The following is a 21,893-nucleotide window of genomic DNA, read 5'->3' as shown; positions in this document are numbered from 1 at the left end:
ACATATCGCGTACCTACCTTACCAAAATAAACAGTGCAACGACCCTTTCAGACCCTTTGGAGCTCCTGCAGCTGTTTCATCTCATGGTAAAGCAGTAAAGTTAACGATGTTAATTTTGGTTTTTGCTCTTGCCGATCCAGGCAGTTTTAGCTGTTGTTGTTATAAAAGATGTCTTTCGTTGTGTGCCTCCTCTGTAGGTTGTCAATTCAGCAGAAAAGTTTGCAGTTCTCACTGTTTACAGACAGGAGGTGAGCGCACGTGAACGCGCCGATGACGTATGGTGTCTGCGTGGACTCGCTGCGCGGTTGGCATTCAAATTAAGCTTACGTATGAGGGACAAAAATGGAAACGTCCGTTCGGGACGAAATCTATGATTTGTTGAACATTTTTTGGTCCTACGCCTTTCACAGATGACATACATTTCTACAAATACATTTAAACAACGTAACACAGTGATTGCTATCAGGATGTGAGGAGACTTTTAACCAGCATAACTAAAAATGTTTCAGGATCAAATCTGTTACCCTACCTTTAATAACTTAAAATGGATCTGTGGCTAAACCAAAGAGGAGTCAAAATAAAAGATCAAGCGTCAACTGAAAGCAGCTAAAATCCACAGATCTATTAGTTTGTAATGTACTAGTTTTTGTTTCATGTGTAACATCCCTGTAATTTTAGTGATTTTGGACATTAGGGGAATTTTTTTTTTTCAGTATTTTATTGTTACCATAGGTACAACCATAGACTTCATATACCCACCACCTCAGTTTTAAACTAATGGCTCTTTGGAATGACATTAAGTGGGACCTAGGCTGTTATAGTATGTTTAATTGCAGTTTTTTTCATATGTGGAGTTTGTTGTTCATTTTAAGCTGTAACTCATTTCACATTTACCTGTTCAAATGAAATAAAATTCATATAATAATTTCTGAACATAGCATATTCATTTGTTTTTAAAAAAAATGTTTTTGACTTGAAACAGTTGCATATTAAACTTAAATTTAGCTTATCCTTCCTATTTTGTTGTTTTTTGGGGGGGCGTGTTATAGTGGGATTCTGTTAAGTGGTCCTCAGAAAAAAATTGCAAGATAAAGTGGTCCTTGGGCTGAAAAAGTTTGAGAAACACTGGCTTAGAGTGATACTTTTATAATTTGCGCCATCTTGTGGATAATAGCAGTATTGCGGATTGACAAGATAACTCGTCAATGGTGGGAAAATAGCTAAAGTTTTCAAAGCACTTTTTTTTATTATTTTCCATAGTTTCCAAATTTTAGAATTGTCACATCCATAACATTTTTTCTCATAAATTCGCATACAAAAAATTAACAATAAAATAAATATTAAATGTTCTTTAAAGCACTATCTTTAAAGAACATTTAATTAAAAGTATTATTGCTTCTGGCCTTTTATTTTACAGAAAAAAATATCTCAAAAACTCACATCCATAACGCATGCAAGTTTCCCTCATCTAAAATAGAAAACATGAGTATATTTTTCTGATATTTTGAAAAAAAAATGTGTTCAAGTTTTTTGGCTGCAAATGTGACATCCACAATGCTGAAATTGCTCTTATGTGGTCTTGAGTCCATTAGTAAAAAAATAAAATGTTTAAGATGTTAAGAAGTTTTAAAGATGTTTCTTTTGAAAGATTATAAAACATCTTGTGAGTGTGCTTGTCTGTTGCTTTGTGGTTCTTAAGGTGTTCGTCTTTGTGTGCTGCTGTCCGGTTGCTAGGGTGTACCTGCTGGTTGCTAAGGCATTGATGTGTGTTTTCTAGGGGGCTGCACTATTTCTGGTATTATATGGGACGAGTTACACGCTAACTTGAATCAGTACTGTTCAGTGTTTTGTTAAAATCCTGATGGAGTGAAAGTTAAAGTGATTCTTGCTTCAGAAAACACCACAAATAATATCTGACTGAATAACTGTGAACAGTAAGAACAGGGACAATTATTAAGAATGTAGATAAGTTCATACACAAACACAAACATTGCCCCCTTCCTCCACAAATATAGACCCCCAACAGTAATTTTGTCATGTACCCATAATTCCTTTGTTGCATTGTAGTCTAGACCACAGTGAATTTGTTAAGCCGTTCTTGCATAAGAGCATCTGCAATGCTTGTGGTGGAGTTCAGGCTGTGTAGCACAAGTGCTGACCCCCACCCACCCATATAAATCAGGATAACACCAGCTGCCTGATGACATCATAGCCCCCCTGCGTGCTGATTGGAGAATCTCTGCCATAGCCGGTTAGCATGGCTGCAGCTGTAAGATGCTGCTGGAGCAAGAATAGATCAGATCAGAGCATCCACACCAGCACATCTCCATAACGCTGCCAAAAACAGGAAGCAGACCGGCTTGAAAAAACTGCCCTCGATTAATATCCTATCCACAGAGAGAGAGAGAGAGAAAGAGAGAGAGAGAGAGAGGAGGGGGAGGTACCATCCTCCAGCAATCAGTGTTTTCACACGGAAAGCTCCAGCGCTCCCTCTCCCGTGCCTCCAAAAGGAAATAAAGGACAGCTGATCTTTTCCTCCCTGGATAATATGCGCTCACTTTCACACATGAAGGGCACAAAGAAAGACAAGGCATGTGATGCACACAATGGCTCAATTTAAGGATGTAGCGTTGAAGAAGACCACGTCTCTAAATCTGGTGACGGGATTCTTTCAGTACCTCCGCGGTAAGTGGGACATCATCCTCTCATCCAGGAGTATACCGGAGATTTAAATGCAGTCTGTGCTCTGCCGAATGTAGGTGATCCAGACGTGCGGTGACACATCTCTGGGTCGTATGGCTCTCTAGACAGTATTGCCAGCTGAGGTCTTCCTCCTCTGGAGAGGTAAAGAAGAGGTCACCGCTGCACATGACAGCTAATGTTGGCTGCGCATGTTAGATTATAATAACTAGGTTGTGCTTAACGCTGCGCCGGCATGCCGTGTGTGCTGCGGGAACTGCGTGCTAAAGTACATGGATGCTTCGTAAACATGCCCCATGCATTGCATTTGTACATGCATGCATATGATGTTGTCTGTTGTGAATAATGGTGAACTGTTTGAGCCCATCATGCAAAAAATGTCTGGTGGGTGTTTGTTGCTGATCCAGATGACCTTGTTTGTGTTTAAATGCTGTACGAGATCTGCATATTGCGTTAATAGATGCTGTTTGAGAAGGCAAGCATCACTGTTACTAGGTCTCTTACTGTATTTAGGATTAAGGATGAGTTTAAACTTTGTTTTTGTGCTACAAATATTGAGTATCATTGGGTAAAAGTTACTTTTCTAAGTGATCAGACTCGGAAAACATTTTTCCAACACTTGCACAAACCATGCAAAATAATTACAAGCAACGCCCTGGCAACCACCGACTTTACCCTAGATACAGTGTAGTTACGGCCTGAACTACACTAAAGCTTTATTAAACCATCACCTTATGTAAAGTTTGTGTCACAACTACCCTAAACTAACAGTATTGATGATGACCAAAAGCGTTTGTTTATGTGGTAACACTTTACGGTCGTACTAGTAAACATTAGTAAATGCATTAACTTACATCAACCAACAATGAACAATAAAGTTTTTCAGCATTTATTATTTCTTGTTAATGTTAGTTAATGTCAGTTATTCATATGGTGCATTAACTAGTGTTTAAGGCGGAGTCCACAATGTTTGAAAGCCAATGTTGATATTTGAAATCACCTAAACAAACACGCCCCTACCCCAATAGAATCTGGACCTTCTGTTGATAGACCCGCCCCACACATACGCAACCCGGCAAGGATGTCGGTTAGTAGACACGCTCCTTACTGCTGATTGGCTATAAGTGTGTTTTGGTAGTCGGCCCGTCTCCTTTTCCAAAGCGTTTTTCAAACATCGTGGACTCCGCCTTTAACAGCTTAAACATTTGATTTTAATAATAAATTAGTAAATGCTAAAATAAACATGAAAAAAAATGCTATAGAAGTATTGTTCATTGTTAGTTCATGTTAGCTAATGCATTAACAAATTGTTAACAAATACAACCTTATTGTAAAGTGTTACCGTTTATGTTTCAGTAATAGTTAATCCATCAGTAAGCTCTTTAGTCACAGTAGTATTTCTAATGCTATAATTGTTGTTATCCATACACAAAAAAGTTGAAAAAATAGTAAAGAACTTTATTAGTTTTTATTCAGATGCCCATTTACAGTTATTTACTTTCATTCCTTAATAGAAAAATAAGTTTTAGTAGTTGAATGTTACGCTTGATTAATTTTTGACTATTTGAGAAAAGTTAAATGTGCCAACTTAAATATTTGGGTATAAAAACGTGAATTCAATATGACATCACACGGTTCAAATTCAAAATGATGAAATGTCAAGAACTATGAAAAGGAAAGAGATCACATTAAAACGCTTCATGATGTTGGATGATCTTTAAGACAAAAAGACAGGTGTCCTTATACATTTGTTAAGCACTTTTTTTTGTAGCTGTGCCCTTGCAGGCACCCTAGCAACTTCATTGCAACACCCTGGCAAAACTAACCTAAAGGATAGTTCACCAAAAAAAGGAAAATTCTGTCATCATTTACTGTTCCAAACTTGTTTAAATTGATTTGTTCTGCTGAATTCAAGGGAAGGCACCATTGATCATCTGGGGCACCATTCATTTCTATAGTAGGAAGTGAATGGTGCCCCAGATCTGCTTGATTATTAACATTTTTCACAATATCCTCATTTGTGTTCAGCAGAACAAACACATCCATACAGGTTTGGAAAAACTTGAGGGTGAGTAAACGATGACAGTATTTTATTTGTTCAGTAAACTATGCCTTTAAGAGTACTAACTAAACTAGTAAAAAAACTAGTATTGAAACTAGAGCTCATCTTAGTTTGCTGGTTTGGTTTATGTTGAGTGTGTATTTAATGATACAAATATTTTCCTAATGTTTCTGATATGCTGTCAATGTTTTTGCACATCATATGCCACATGTGGACATTCAGCTCTGCTTTGCTGGTGAATATTTCCTCTCACGCAGCCTTACTGTAATCAAGTTGTACAAAATATAAACATTAAACCTGTTCTAAATGCATTTATTTTGTGTAAAACTAAAAATATAGGTGGGTCATAATGGCTGGAAAAATGCAGGAGACCGAAATATCTCACTGGATTATTAAGTTAAAATGATCTGCTAAATCATGTGCCTGTTATATTTTCTTTCTCTTTCAGATGAACAAGAGGCGGTTCAGAAGCGAACATTCACAAAGTGGATTAATTCTCACCTGGCCAAGGTAAGACAGGCTTTTATCTTCAGCACTTTTTTTAATATATTACAAATAAGTTCATACAGGTGTGACAGCAAACAGGTGTAGTTTATCACATTAACTATGGATGTATTCAATAAGCATTTGACATCCAGGAGTGGTCAGATACGTTTCAGTATCATTTTTAGTGAAATGTTTTGCTTGAAATGTGTGCTTGTGCTATTGTTTATTAAAAGAGACACTTTATTTTCTCATCTAATGCAATGAATTCATAAATTGCATAAAAGGCGAAATGCTGTGAATAATGTGATTGGTGAGCAGCTCAATTTAATACTACAAATGCACTGTAACAAATTATTTTGACAGAAAGATATACAGGCATATACAGGAGTCTTAAACAATGATGAACTGTGATCCTTCATTCATGAGCAGTGATTGGTTCACGTGATTGGCCTAATGTCATAATGACTTTAAAGGGTAAAAGTCTCAGATGATTAAAGTCAGTTTATAAATCAGATTGTGTAATGCTGTTATATTTTAATAAGAAACATGAGCGCTGCTGTTTAGTTTCTGTGCTTTGAGAATGAATGACGTGTTGTGATGGCTGCCCACTGCTAAGGCCTAAAGGAGTGGGTGAGACTGCAGTAAAAGGTTGAGAAGCTTGGCATTCATATCTGGATTTTCAAGCATAATAAGAAGCATAACAAACAAGTGACTTGGAATATTTCCAAAATTCCCGATATTGCGATCTTATTAAAGGAAATTACTCATAAATTTGGGGTAATTTATACAATACTGTATCACATACAAACATTAGCTTTGTCGACATCTAACTCATCCTAACTCATCTTCATCCATGTGCCACAATATATATTACCATATTTTCCAATGTAATTTCTATGGAAATGTTCCTAAATTCAAAGAATTTTGCATCCCTGCTTGTAAATATGGCCTCAGTCTTGCTTTATAGTAAGTAATAGAGCTGCTTTTAATCCACAGTGACACCAAAATGTGAAAAACAGATAAACTTTCTTAAAAACCTCTTGCTGTGTTGTGTCTCATGCTGAACTCGCAGCAGGGAACATGCATAAAGACTTTGTTTTCAGATGACTGTCTGTCTGTTTTCTGAGAAATACATGTCAGAAACTCAGCTTAAATTACATGGGAATGCAGATCGTATGTCTGTTTATGGATACAAGTGTATTTATGGGTATAAGTCTTGGACACTGTAGGTATGTGCAGATGGCTGTCGAGAGGGGTTGGAACAATTCACAGTGGGAAGAAGCGTCTGCTTTGCTCCTGAGGTCCTTGATGTTTGCGGCCAGTGACTTTAAATGTAATTAAAATTCAACAAGAGAAAATTAATACAAAGATAATACAGGAGAACCAATCAATCAATCGGCCTTTGGTTAGCAAGGTGATTTTAATAGTTAATTTGGAAGTTAGATTTTAAACAATGCATCAGACAAAAATACCAAACGCAAATTTAATGATTTACCCGAGTAGATTACATACAAAGTCAATGAAAAGGTGCGAATAGACGCAATGCGAAAATATGAAAAGATTCAACTCAAGCTAAAAATTTGCATGACACAAAGTTAAATCCCACAAGTATTATCGCAAGCAACGCGATGCTTTGCCTTTGGTGTATATGTGGCATTCTGGGGCATACACATCAAACTCAAATTCAACGATTTGCATGATAGATTACATATAAAGTCAATGAAAAGACGCGAATAAAAGCAAACTTGTGCCGGGCGATACGAATGACGTGAATTTGGTGGCGCGTTTGCAGCGAAAACACATGCTATTCGCCTCAAACGCGTCTTCGCGCAAGTTGAGAATATTCAACTCAAGTGAAAAATTTGCATGACACAAAGTTAAATCCCACAAGTATTATCGCAAGCAACGCGATGCTTTGCCTTTGGTGTATATGTGGCATTCTGGGGCATACACATCAAACTCAAATTCAACGATTTGCACGATAGATTACATATAAAGTCAATGAAAAGACGCGAATGAAAGCAAACTTGTGCCGGGCGATACGAATGACGTGAATTTGGTGGCGCGTTTGCAGCGAAAACACATGCTATTCGCCTCAAACGCGTCTTCGCGCAAGTTGAGAATATTCAACTCAAGTGAAAAATTTGCATGACACAAAGTTAAATCCCACAAGTATTATCGCAAGCAACGCGATGCCTTGCGTTTGGTGTATATGTGGCATTCTGGGGCATACACATCAAACTCAAATTCAACGATTTGCGCAATAGATTACATATAAAGTCAATGAAAAGACGCGAATAAAAGCAAACTCGTGCCGGGCGATACGAATGACGTGAATTTGGTGGCGCGTTTGCAGCGAAAACACATGCTATTCGCCTCAAACGCGTCTTCGCGCAAGTTGAGAATATTCAACTCAAGTGAAAAATTTGCATGACACAAAGTTAAATCCCACAAGTATTATCGCAAGCAACGCGATGCCTTGCGTTTGGTGTATATGTGGCATTCTGGGGCATACACATCAAACTCAAATTCAACGATTTGCGCGATAGATTACATATAAAGTCAATGAAAAGACGTGAATAAAAGCAAACTCGCACCGGGCGATACGAATGACGTGAATTTGGTGGCGCGTTTGCAGCAAAAACACATGCTATTCGCCTCAAACGTGTCTTTGCGCAAGTTGAAAATATTCAACTCAAGTGAAAAATTTGCATGAAACAAAGTTAAATCCCACACATAATCTAAAGTGAGGAACGCGATGCTACACGTTTGGTGTGTACGTAGCATTCTGGGGCATACACACCAAATGCAAATTCAACGTTTTGCAAGAGTAGATTAGATACAAAGTCAATGAAAATACGTGAATAAAAGCAAACTCACGGTGGACGATGCGAATGATGCAAATTGGGCGGCACGTTTGCAGGAAAACACGCCCTATTCGCCTCAAATGCATCTTCGCGCAAGTTGAAAATATTTAACTCAACCGAAAAATTTGCATGACACAAAGTAAAATCCTCTGAGTAATTTAAAGCGAGAAACGCGATGCTACACTTTTTTGTTGTGTACGTAGCATTAGAAAGTTAATTTGTTTTCTAAACATACAGTAATGCATATAGTATGCGACCCAGTCAGCTAAAGTAATTTTGATTTTAGAATTTAAACAAAGCATAAGACAAAAATACCTTAAAGTGTTATGGGGCATACACACCAAACGCAAATTCAACGATTTGCGTTAGTAGATTACATACAAAGTCAATGAAAAGATGCAAATAGACGCAATGCGAATGATGCAATTTGGGCGAAACATGCCGCAAAAACACGCGCTTTTCACCTCAAACGTGTCTTTGTGCAAGTTAAAATATTCAACTCAAGCAAAAAATTTGCATGACACAACGTTAAATTCCACGAGTATTCTAAGGCGAGGAACGCAATGCTACGCGTTTGCTGTGTACGTAGCATTCTGGGGCATACACACCAAACGCAAATTCAACGTTTTCCAAGAGTAGATTAGATACAAAGTCAATAAAAAGATGGAAATAAAATCAAACTCATGCCGGGCGATGCGAATTGCATGACAAAAAGTTAAATCCCGCGAGTAATCTAAAGCAACGTAGCATTAGAAGGTTAATGTTTGTTTTCTTAACATACAGTAATACATTTAGTACTGTATGAGACCCAGTGTGTACAAACTCAGCTAAGTCATTTACTGTTTTCTACATAAAATCATCCTACATAATGTAAATAACATTCTGTGAAAATATACCCTTGATTTCTTTAATATTGACTGAGTAAGATCGTGTCAGCGATAGAAATCAATGTGAAATCAAACTTTGATGCTCCTAATCTTATCATTAGAGACTAGATTTCACAGACCGGGTCACAGATATGTTGAGATGTTAGGCATGATATCTTATCATGACATTGTTATGTGTAGTCAAGGTCATAATGTTTATTCACAGGTACGTGAACATGCATGCACATGTTTTGCTGTTTTAGGAGACTGTTGTTAGATGTTGTAGCTCCTCCCTTTCGCCTCATTAGTTGCTTGGGTGACGGTGCACTTTGCAGTGCACAATAGAGGATAATCTGACACAAATGGTGGGTTTATGTATTCCAGTCAGCCCAGATTTCTCTGAGGGATCTTTTGTTCCATAGAAACTGGTCCAAAAAAGCTCAAAGCTGGACTATGAGAAGTTTAAAGAATCCAAGCAATGTGGGCAGGCAGTGGGCCGCAATGCAACACTGTGCAGCTCATGCTGTATGTATACTACACACTGTGTGCATACTAACTGAGATGCAGAGTAATGCTTTATCCCACTGACCCAGCAAACGTCTGAAGTACGTAGTAAATATTTCTGAATATTTGCAATATTTTAACCGCTTTGTTAAATTATTTTTGCTTTATCTCCGCATTAAGGTTGAAAAGGTTAAGTTCAAACTACAGCCATTTATCTATGGTAAAATAAATAGATTTTGAAATCAGTTTATCCGTTTTGAACAAAAGAAAATGATAATAATCCTAATTTTCTATATTTTCAAATTTTTTATTATATTATTTTCTAATCAGCACAACTGAATGTGTTTGGGCTTTGCCTGTAAGTATCTATTTTTATGATGGAAAGTTTTGACTATTTTAGTTTGACCTTTAAACACATTTGTTATTTTCCCTATTGTCTTTATTTCCTTTACAACATTTCACAGCACATTCGCACATTTTTTGTGATGTGTCACATGCAAAAAACGATGACAGTTGCATAAAGCTAAAGAATGATAAAACCAATACTAACTATAGTGCTATCCAGTGCTAACCCTTACATGGTACTAAATAACTGCATATATTTAATGCCCAAGCACCAAGGTGCTATTCCTATTGCTTTTTAAAAGATTATTATTATTATTATTATGTACATGTTACTGTATGTGATATTGCATAATGCATTTTGGTACTTTTTAGCATGCAAAAATCCAGAGCTGATTATACACAACCAAAAAGTTGATCTACAAAGAAGCACTAGATGCATTGGTTATATTTAGCATTGAAACTATAATGTAATACGTTTGGTGTATGATGATGTTCAGATGAGGTGTAAAAGCATCAAAGTCAAGCAAGAAAGATCAGCCAGTGCAGAATGTGTCAGAAGCGCTGTGTGCTGATCTTTATACTGCGTCTGTGTCCTTTTCTGTCATGACACAGCAGTTTCTGAACCCATAGCCCTTATTACAGCTGCTGAACTGCCAAAACATTTGCATGTGCCAGTTAAAGAGTATTTCTCTCCATTATGGTTTCAGTATGATGCACAGACTGCAATCTCTGTTACTGTTTTTAAAGTTGGATTGCAGAAGGTCAAGTGTGTTCTAGTGTCATTTTTATGTAAAGGATTGAGTCGTGTAAACTTGGTTTAGCTTATTGAATCTATTCTAAATGCTGCATTTCAATTAACAAACGAATCCATACAGTTACCAAATGTCTTCTGAGGTGAAGCGATGGGTTTTTGTAAGTAAAGTATTTATATTTCAAACTTTATAAAATATGGCCGTATGTGTGTTCATAAGAGAGTTGAGGTCAAGATGGAGTCACCTTAGAAGACATTTAGTAACTGTATGGATTAGTTTTTGATGGGTAAATGAGCTTTTTGGAGCTTTAAAATTGGGCACTATCCAATGCCATTATGAAGCTAAAAAGAGCCAGGAGATTATTAAATATAACTCTGAGTGCCCTATTTTAATGATACAGTCTAAAAGGGTGTGTCCGAATCCACTTTTGCTAATTTAACGACGGGAAAAATGGTTTGTGCGCCAAGCGCAGAGTCTAAATGGGTTGTTCCTATTCTTGTAATGAGTAATGGGTGTGTTTTGGGCTTAACGTGCAATAAATGAAATGAAAAGCTAAGCGGAGGAAGAACACCACCAATTTAAGATTGATATAAAAAATAAATGTCGTTGTTTTATTTGTATTGAAATTGTTATTTTGTTTTTATTAAAACCTTTAAAAGTCGTTTTTTTTCAGTCATGAAAGTAAAAATAGCAGGGAATTGCTGTAAATATATGGATAACCTACATGATCAGTGTAATCCTAAAAAATTATTTACAAATATGCAAGAAAAGGTTTGTACTCTAAAATACTTTATTTGTAACAAACAAGAGATAAAAAAATGTATAAAACGTGTGGAGAGCCGAAAGGTTTCTAAGGTTTCTAGGTTTTTAAAAAACATTACTTAAAAAAGATTCTCATCTCACCATATCCACAGGTACAAAGTCATCATATACAATTAATCCGTGGGGTAGCATTAAAAAAAAACATTTAAAAATAGATGCAATATTTGCATTTGTTTAAAAGCAAAACATTTAATTACTTACCAGGCTACAGGTAAAGCAGCTTTTTACACCTTCTAACGTACATTTATGTCCAAGAGACTCAATAAAATAATCTTTTACATTTTAATTCTTAAAATTTTTCATATTTAAAAGTGTTTTTGTGCTGCTGCACATCCATGCGTGTGATAAGCAAACACGCGTTGTCTTCCCGTTTATAGGGGCATATTACTAACACGCTCATGAAATAACAAAAACAATACTGCGCCATTGACTTTAGACTTTAGACCAGGTTTTAGTTGGTCGTAGTCTATTGTAGTTGCCTCAAAATAGCAACACGGCAACAATGCGCCTGAGCACACCTGGTTTTCAGACCAGAACGCCCATGGGCGCAAAATTGGACACAAATGCATTTGCTATTTAAACATCGTGGCGCTAAACGTGAAAATTGCGCTGGGTTCAAACTAGCAAGAGACACTTGCATTGCGCATTGCACCGGTTCATATACACCTAGGTTGACTTGAGGGTGAGTAAAGTATGGACTAATTGTCATTCTGGGTCGAACTATGCAAATATCATTAGGTTATTGCAATTTTTTCCTAATATGTTCACTTAATTTTTCCTTTTCCAGCATAAACCTCCGTTAGAAGTCAATGACCTTTTCGAGGACATCAAGGATGGGGTGAAACTCTTGGCTTTGTTAGAGGTGCTGTCTGGACAGAGATTAGTAAGTATTACTGTGATGCAATCTCCTGATTTCTCACCACCAAATATGCAGATTATCCTTCAGGTGTGACCTTCTGAATTCAAGCACTGAGAGTCTGTTCAATTAAAAGATAATGGATTTGATTTCAGTTCTGAGTGATAGAAAAGCTTTTCATTTCCTTGCTAATAATCCTCTCGTCTTTCTTTTCAGCCATGCGAACAAGGCAGACAGCTGAAAAGGATCCACTGGGTGTCCAACATTGGAAATGCATTAAAGTTTCTGGAGGGCAGACGGGTACGTGACCACATACACTTATCCTTACAGATTAATTTTATTGGTCCCTTGAGGGCTCCTGGACTTTCAGAGGCCTCCTTTCCTCCCATTTGCCCTAGGAACAAAAACCTTTTACTACTTTAAAGGCACCATATGCGTGTTAGATGCTATGTAACCGCCACTTCTGCATTTGTCCACTTGTGTTGCCATAGTTTATACAACCGGAAGTTGAGAATATTAAGTCACTAAAAGGGCGACAATTACAAGGGATACAAGGCACGAGTCATTATTTAAAACCAACCTGATCTCACGAATTTCCGTGGCATAGTCACGGAATTTTGTGCTCATTTTTCCGTGGCATTCTCACGGATTGGTTGCTCAACTGTTTTGTCCTATTTTCTTAATATTTTCGCTTCGGTTTAGGGTTAGATTTACATGAAATGACATCCCTACCCAAACCCAACTCTAACCCCAACGCCAGGCGACAATTGTTTAAAGTTTAGAAAATATAAAAGAATAAATCAGAAAAAATAGTATAAACCAATAGTTAAAGTGACATACTAACGCAAACACCAAATCTAACCCTAAACAGAAGCGAAAATGGTTTGAAAATTGGAAAAAGCAGTTGAGTAACCAATCCGTGAGAATGCCACGGAAAAATTAGCACAAAATTCCGTGACTATGCCACGGAAATTTGTGAGATCCTGTTGTTTAAAACAGGCATTTCTCTTAATTTAAAAATCTTAGTGAACTTTTGGGATAATAATAAGTACACAACCCCATGAAATATATCACACTGTGCAAGTGTTTTTTTGTGTGTGTGGATATTTTTTTACAAAAATCTTACATACTGTGTCTTTAAGTAAGAAGGGTATTTATACATTTTTTGTTAATAGTACCCTAAAATTATTCTTGAGTACCGTATGGTATATTAAGTATGTTTTAGCAATCTGCTAGCGGGTCAGCTAACTTTATGTTGAGTGCTGTCCAGTACAAATACTCCAGAGATACAGTATGAAGACAGTCCAGTCCATATGTCTCAGTCCAGCGTCCATTATCCTGTGCTTCTAACTGTGTCCTCTCTCTTATCATGCCCTGTCTCAGTCTGTATACAGAGGATCTCCGGTCAGTACTTTTAATAGTTGTAAATCTCACAAACACCTGCTCTTGTTATGCATAACTGCATTGGATGATGCACACTGTATGCAGCCAGCGGTTTCTTTATTTACTTGCATTTACCAAAGCTGTTACTGGCTGAAATTTCAGAGTTATTTTTGAGGAAGCTTTTTTACTTTTATTATGTTCAAAAGCATCTCTTATAGACGGTTTCATCAGACGCACGCCCGTTGTCGCGGTTATGTGCCTGAACCGAAGTGAACTTCCGGCTAAACTGATCTTTGAAACAAATACCTTGTGGTAAAAAACAATAATAATAAAATTGGACGAGGGAAGACGATGAGCATGGATCACAATTGTGCAGAGAGGTTTGGCAGCCAGGCAAGAATTCAAGGACCTGTAGCTAACATTGTATGCATTCATTTTACACACTATTGTTAGCTCAGTGATACGCGTTAGATATTATATATGAACGGAGGTAATTTACTTGTCCTTTATTTCCCTTGTTATCAGAAATAGACTACTGTAAAATGACTCTGTGTACCAGGTCTACCAGAAGTTGCGTTTAGTCTACACAAACCGTTTGTTTATGTTGTTGCTGTTGAAACCGTCTATATCTCCTAAACCAGCCGACCATCAGAATTGTTTTCTTAGAATTATTTATGTAATGATTTCATTTATGCTTTGTATATCCACCCTGGCTTGTTGTTCTTCACTAGAAGTAATATTTTAGGCAACTATATTATTTTAGCATGACCTTAAAACCTTTTGGATTATTTGAATAAACACTTAACTGGTTTGTTATTCTGACTTGGGGAAATTTTGTGATTATTTTTCTTGTGTTTATCCCCAAGATGCACGAAGTTAAGATGGATTTATGCCTGCAATGTAAAAAGTTATCTGTAAATTAAAAGCAAAATTCAGAGATGTATGAGTAAAAGTGTAGTAACCATGTTTTGTGGGATGTTGACTACTATTTGTAAAACGATAGTTAAAGAGACACTCCACTTTTTTAAAAGTATGCTCATTTTTCAGCTCCCCTAGATTTAAACATTTGATTTTTACCGTTTTTGAATCTATTCAGCTGATTTCTGGGTCTGGGGGTACCACTTTTAGCATAGCTTAGCATAATCCATTGAATTTGATTAGACCATTAGCATTGTGCTCAAAAATGACCAAAGAGTTTAGATATTTTTCCTATTTAAAACTTAACTCTTCTGTAGTTATATCGTGTACTAAGATAGACGGAAAATTAAAGTTGCGATTTTCTATGCCGATATCGCAGGAACTATAATCTCATTCTGGCGTAATAGTCAAGGACTTGGCTGCCGTACCATGGGTGCAGCAGGCGCAATGATATTACGCAGCAGCCGAAAATAGTCCCCTTAGTAACTTTCAATAGCGGTGGCAAATTTCTTGATTTTTTACTCGGAAAAATACCGAAACTCTTTGGTTATTGTTTTAGCGCGATGCTAATGGTCTAATCAGATTCTATGGATTATGCTAAGCTATGCTAAAAGTGGTACCGCCAGACCCGAGATCGACTGAATGGATTAACTCCAGAGGATTAACTCTAGATATTAAATGTTTCCACCAATACGGATGGCCGATTATTCTGAGTGACATCTGATGCCGATACTGATTTGGTGGTTATTTTAACTTGCATTCAAGGAATATTCCATTTTCTTAAAAGAAAAATCCAGATAATTTACTCACCACCATGTCATCCAAAATGTTGATGTCTTTCTTTGTTCAGTCGAGAAGAAATTATGTTTTTTGAGGAAAACATTGCATGGACTTTAATAGAGCCCAACATTTAATACTTAACTCAACACGTAACAGTTTTTTTCAACGGAGTTTCAAAGGTCTATAAACTATCCCAAACGAGGCATAAGGGTCTTATCTCGCGAAACGATTGTCATTTTTGACAAGAAAAAAAAAGCTCTTTTAAACCACAACTTTTCATCTAGGTCCGGTCCAGCGCGACCTAACGCAAATGCGTAGTGACGTAGGGAGGTCACGTGTTACATATATAAAAAGCAAATTTGCGGACCATTGTAAACAATAAACTGACACAAAGACATTAATTAGTATCAGTTGACATACAACAACTTAGGAACGGTCCTCTTTCAACGCACTTGTAAACACTGGGGCGGAGTTTCGCATTGTCCTCTGTGACCTCTTGATGTCATGACGTATTGCATGGGGTCACGCTGGTGCATCACGACCGGATCTAGACGAGAAGTTGTGGTTTATTTAAGAAGTGGATATTTTTTATTTTTCTTGTCAAAAATCACAATCGTTTCGCTAGATAAGACCCTTATGCCTCGTTTGGGATTGTTTATAGTCCTTTGAAACTCCGTTGAAAAAAACTGTTAAGGGTTGAGTTAAGTATTTAATGTTGGGCTCTATTAAAGTCCATTAAAATGAGAAAAATCCTGCAATGTTTTCCTCAAAAAACATAATTTCTTCTCGACTGAACAAAGAAAGACATCAACATTTTGGATGACATGGTGGTGAGTAAAATATCTGGATTTTTCTTTTAAGAAAATGGAATATTCCTTTAACTAAATTCTAAAGATAAAATATAATGGCCATTAATATTGAACATTAAATTAGTGATGTTTCTTTACGTTTTCTATACACAAAGCTCAAATTCATTGCATTCTCTTTTGATTTACAGGATTATTGGCCATGACTATCAGCTGTTTTTAAATTATCAGCCAAAAGTCGATTGTGTGAAAAATTACTTTCCTATTATTGGCCGATATTTCGGTGCATCACTAATAGTAACAACTTTTATTTGTAGTAAAGCTGTGGTAATTTTGGTAAGAAATCATTTACTTGTACAGTAAAAAAGAGGCTTTGAATAACAGTAGCTGCTTATATTTAATGAATAAGTTTGCATTTGAGCATCACTTGCCAGAATGTACTGTAAATACACCACAACACCTTTTTTTACAGGGTAAATGCTTGCCAGTGAGACAGTTTTGTATTTATGTTTTGTGTGATGACGGCAGCGCTCTGTTTACGTTCGGCTTATTTGCACACCTGAACTCACATCTGTGGCTTTTACGTTGTTACCTTGAGCTTTAAAAAATATGATTTTGACAATTTATGTGTTTTGTTTTTTAGATTAAACTAGTCAACATAAATGCCACTGACATTGCTGATGGACGACCATCTATTGTGTTGGGGCTGATGTGGACCATTATCCTCTACTTCCAGGTGAAGTTTGAATATCATCAGTAGAAGTGTTTAAAGTATTCATACATCCACATATGTGGACTTTAATGGTCTGTCCTCACAAATTTTTTTACAGATTGAGGAGTTGACCAGCAATCTGCAAGCCCTCCAGGCTTTATCCAACAGCGCATCTTCTGTAGATAGCATGGCCGGCTCTGAGACGGGCAGCCCACCAATGAAACGGAGAGTCACCAAGTTTCAGGGCAATGCCAAAAAGGCCATGCTCAAGTGGGTCCAGACCACAGCAACAAAGTATGTCATTTTTTGTCATAGGTAAATTTCTTTGTTAATTAACACGACCCATAATGACTCATTATCTTTTGTCTCAAGTCGTATGGGAATTGAAGTGAAAGACTTTGGTCCCAGTTGGCGTAGCGGTGTGGCTTTCCATTCAGTCATACATGCCATTCGACCAGAACTCGTCAATTTGGATCTTGTGAAGACAAGAAGTAATCGTGAAAACCTGGAGGAAGCTTTCAGTGTGGCTGAAAATGAGCTCGGTATACCACGTTTATTGGAACCTGAAGGTAACAACACTTTTACCATTTTCTTTCAATAACTTTCTCCAATATCAAATGCAATATCCACACAAATGCACTGTAAGTTGCTTTGGATAAAAATGTGTGCCAAATGCATAAATGTATGTCAGTTTAGTGTACATTTGGTGTACACTGGTTCAAGAGATGTAAGTTTGTTTAGAGTTTAGTAGACTTTTCATAATTATATCGAGATTAACCATCATGATGCCTTATTACAGACGGATGCTATTATAGTTTTATAGTTGTATGTAGGTCATGTTGTAGATCAAGCATGAGATCGGGTAAGATCAGACACAGACTGACATGACATCATTACGTGATCTGGCAGAAGCCCTTTTGAAGTTTCTATAAAAAGCCTAATTTAGGACGTGAGTCATTACAGCATCTTAAAATGGCATCAGATCTCCTAATAATTAATATTTTGTGTCACCTAGGAGACTAGGAGTGTTTTATAACACAATCTTTATATCTGTGCATGCATGGATGATGCAATTTGTTTGTGTGTTTTTTATGCAATGTCACGACAGAGCACCACCATATTTAAAGGGGTAGTTCACCCGAAAATGAAAATTTTGTCACCATATAGACCATATGGTTTCATTGGTCGCACGTGCGCTGACGCAATACACGTCTGGATCCGAACTTTACTTCCGGTTTCGTTTTTTTAATGGTCTGACTAGTTGCTAAACTGATCTCTTAAACAAATGCCTCGTCAAAAATAACAAATGTTTTGGTTTCCTATAGTAGTAATCTATAGGAGTGTTTTTTTGCTTGTTATATAAATAAACTACGTTTAAAGAACTTTGTTATTTATTCTTAGCGGAGTTTATTGGAAGTTACGTACGGATCATGGCAGCCGCTTGTTTATGTTGTTACTGCTGAAACCGTCTATACTTTATTTGTTTGTTTTGCTGAACACAAATAAAAGGAGGATATTTTGAAGATTGTGTGTAACAAAGCAGACCTGGGGCAGACCCCAGATCTTTTTGGTTATTACCATTATTCAAAATATCTTTGTTTATATTCATCAGCAGGCCCGGTACTAGGCTTGCTGGACTGGGGGGGCAGTCAGGATTTTTGGGTGGGCAGCCATTTCTCGACTAAAACGATTCATACACTAAAATTATGGATGTTTCAATCCAATATTATTTTGCATATGTCTTATAATAAAAGGCCATTTATATGACATTTTGCACGTTCAAATTTTAAAAGTAGATGCAATTCGATTAATGATTTATAATGATTACACTTAATGTAGTTTTACACATTAAGTCACAGTTAATGAAATCAGGCAAGCAGGTGATATGAATACAAAGCTGTACATGTAGCTATATTTTATTAATGTTTACACTGCATTTAATCTATTATTTCACTTATAGATAAATTAAAGCCATTCTTATACCTACCCTACCCAACATATACCTTTATTCTAAATAAACACTTGTTAGGAACTTTATTTCCACTTCTCAAACATTTTCTTCATTTAAAATAATGCATTTTCAATGTGATATATGTGATAAGCTGTGTTGTCATTAATTCCTGACCCTATCATACATGCTGCTGCCTGCAGCAACCTCAAATATCACAACAAAGCACAACGCTTTAAATAATATATTTTGAAACATCATGTAAGCAATTTGACATGCATGACAAATTCGTCAAAGGTTATCATGTTTGCTTATAACAGCACCAGACAAAAGCACAAGCCCTAAAATACTGTAAGTGTGATTTGCGACGAGAGACCAAAGATAAATCACACTGTTCATAACACAACAAATCAGATTATAATACAACGCAACATTATAAAATACAACGTTTTACCTTACGATGACCTTGCGGGGTGAAAGCTCCTCTTGAACTTAAAAGTCTGTAGATTTTTGCGTGTGAAGTTTTTCTCAAACGCGAGCTGAATGAGCTTACGAATGACGATGACAAAACCGCTAAAATGTGATTTTAAAACTGCACGCGATGCTCAGCTGTTACAATACTGTATATTTACTGTATAACCATCTTATATCATTTATATCTACTATATAGTATGCCACAACCAAACTGCATATTCTAATTTTAATAAACAGAACTACGTCTAAAACAAACACATTAAATGCTGCTGGAGACTTGCCATTGGCTGTTGTATTTGAATGAATAAATAATGAGGTGAGTCTAAGAAAGGATAAGGGGCTATTTTGGGCATGTTTTACTATAAAAAAAGTTTTAATTTAATATGTGTTGGGTTATTACGTTTATGTAATACTAAATTGCATTGTTTCTGATATATATTTTAAAGATGCGTTTTATTTTTTAGTTACCGTCATAGAGAACAGTAGTACTTTTCCTGTGACTTAAATACTGCTGAAAAAACCTCTAAAGCTTGAATAAGCTAAACAGACGATAGTGGGCGGGAGCTGTAAATGCTAGCGCTTGCCTAAAGAAGCTATTTTTTGTTTAATGAGACTCCGTTATTTTAAGGATGGCTGGACATTTTTGGGGGGGCAGAAGGAAAATCTGGGGGGGCAATGCCCCCCCCAGCCCCCCCGTAGACCCGGCCCTGTTCATCAGAGCAAAAAATGTATACATTTATTTTATACATTTTTGGGTGAACTATCCCTTTAACTAGACAACACAGACTTTGAATGTTGCCTTGTTTTAAAGTTATTTAGGCCATGCATGGTTTGAATACTTTAGCAGTTTAAAGAGATTTGAAAGTCATTCGTTGTGCATTAGTAATTCATTGCTTATGTGTGCTGAATATTTCCTACATCATTGCTAGGAAGTTTCTAAGACATTGCAAGACGGTTGCTAAGATGTTTTATCAGTTGCTAGGAAAGTGCTAAATGTTTTTAATGCTTGCAAGGTTATAAGCTGTGTCCCAATTCAAGGTGGCATCCTCAGAAGTTCGCGAAGAGAATTGAAATGAGTTGGTCTAACCTTCGGAGGACCCATAATTTGCGTTACCTGCTGCACGCGCCCCCACGCCTGTCAGCAGGACACAGCAGAGACGTTTTTGACTTATTAAAATACATATTCATTTATTTGAGAAAATATGACACGTTAATGTAGATTAAACTATTCAACAGTATATCAAATATACGCAACATAAACAGAATAATATTAACACAAAACATAATTTCTGATAAATACACTTTTATTTAATAAAGGTTTTAATTTTAGAAAATCCAGCCATTATATGCAGCCATTGCAAGCGCACAATGAATCTTGGGATATCCCTACCCATTCTCACCAAGATGCGTACAAATGACACGCAGTGTGATTATCGTGCAATATATATGCCAAATTCCCCTTTTGCGTGCATATAATACGTCAGTCCTTCCCATTCACTTATATGGCGAATCGTTTCGTGTCGTTTTATTTATTGTTTTCTTTTTTTCTGTTTTTTAAACCATTTTTGCTTGGGTTTAGGGTTAGATTTCAGATTTGTTTAAGCTGGTTATTTAATATACAGGTTTCTCTATGTTTTTGTCTATTTTTAAGCCATGGTCACTTGGAGTGGGGGTTAGATATGGGGTTTGGGTTAGGATGTCATTTTTTGTAACAAAAATTTGTTTTAACCCTAAACCCAATCGACAATGGTAAAAAAACAGAAAACAATAAATAAAACGACACAAAACGATTCGCCATATAAGTGAATGGGAAGGACTGGCGTATCATATGCACACAAAAGCGGAATTTGGCGTATCTATTGCACGATAATCACACTGCGTGTCATTTGTACGCTTTTTGGTGAGAATGGGTTGGATATCCTCGGCTTTTAAGGATCCATTCGTTCTATCCTTAACAGTGCAGAGAAATAAGGACACATTTTAAGGCTTCATTCTAAGCATCCTTTGAATTGGGATGGCTTTACTCGCCTCAAGGCGCGCTGCTGTGATGCAATCTGTCTTAAAATACATCCTGAGGGGCCAGTCACACCAAAAGCGTTTATGGCAGTTGCAGGCGCCTTTTTTGAATGATATTCTATGGGCAGGGCGCGTTTGCGCGCTGTTTATGCGCGCCGAGCGCCTTGCGGTTTTTTGACGCCTGCCGCGCACGAGTTTTTGAAGGAGCGCTGAGAGCTGAGAAGCACCCGACGTCATTCGCGTCTTTCCATTGTCCAATCGAATAAGGGGAGAGGCGGGCCTTACGTTGTGGTGAGGGAAGTTTACAGCTGCTTTGAAGAACCGGACTCCACTCGCTCACTCTCTCCTGCTTGTTTGTGCACCTCTCACCCTCAAACAAGGTCAAAGCAAGCGCCCTCTTTTTAAAGTTTCTGCTAATATGACATTTAACAGCAAAAGAGCGCTCACGCTTCAATATTTGATTGACAAGACAGTTGACTTGGTGGTTGCTTAGCAATAAAAAAAAGGTGGTGCGTCGCGCCTTGCGTTTGCAAGCGTTTAAAGCACTTTTGGTGTGACTGGCCCCTTAGAAGGTTGCAGCCTTTAAATTGGGACAC

The 21,893-nt window shown here is 37.0% G+C and overlaps 1 protein-coding gene across 1 annotated transcript in view; it reads left to right on the top strand.

The window, feature by feature from the left end:
• The first annotated feature begins 2,284 nt into the window (after positions 1–2,284).
• The window catches only part of syne1b (spectrin repeat containing, nuclear envelope 1b), a 135,826-nt gene continuing 116,217 nt past the window's right edge, over positions 2,285–21,893 (top strand). Inside the window, exons 1-8 of the mRNA XM_073869946.1 lie at positions 2,285–2,685; positions 5,211–5,272; positions 12,192–12,287; positions 12,477–12,560; positions 13,644–13,664; positions 16,791–16,883; positions 16,978–17,153; positions 17,232–17,428. Coding sequence (XP_073726047.1) covers positions 2,598–2,685; positions 5,211–5,272; positions 12,192–12,287; positions 12,477–12,560; positions 13,644–13,664; positions 16,791–16,883; positions 16,978–17,153; positions 17,232–17,428 — 817 coding nt within the window. The 5' untranslated portion in view covers positions 2,285–2,597. The remainder of the gene's footprint in view (positions 2,686–5,210; positions 5,273–12,191; positions 12,288–12,476; positions 12,561–13,643; positions 13,665–16,790; positions 16,884–16,977; positions 17,154–17,231; positions 17,429–21,893) is intronic.

Source organism: Misgurnus anguillicaudatus, chromosome 7, assembly GCF_027580225.2.
Source record: "Misgurnus anguillicaudatus chromosome 7, ASM2758022v2, whole genome shotgun sequence".
Taxonomy (NCBI): domain Eukaryota; kingdom Metazoa; phylum Chordata; class Actinopteri; order Cypriniformes; family Cobitidae; genus Misgurnus; species Misgurnus anguillicaudatus.
This window is presented reverse-complemented; position numbering and strand designations above follow the sequence as displayed.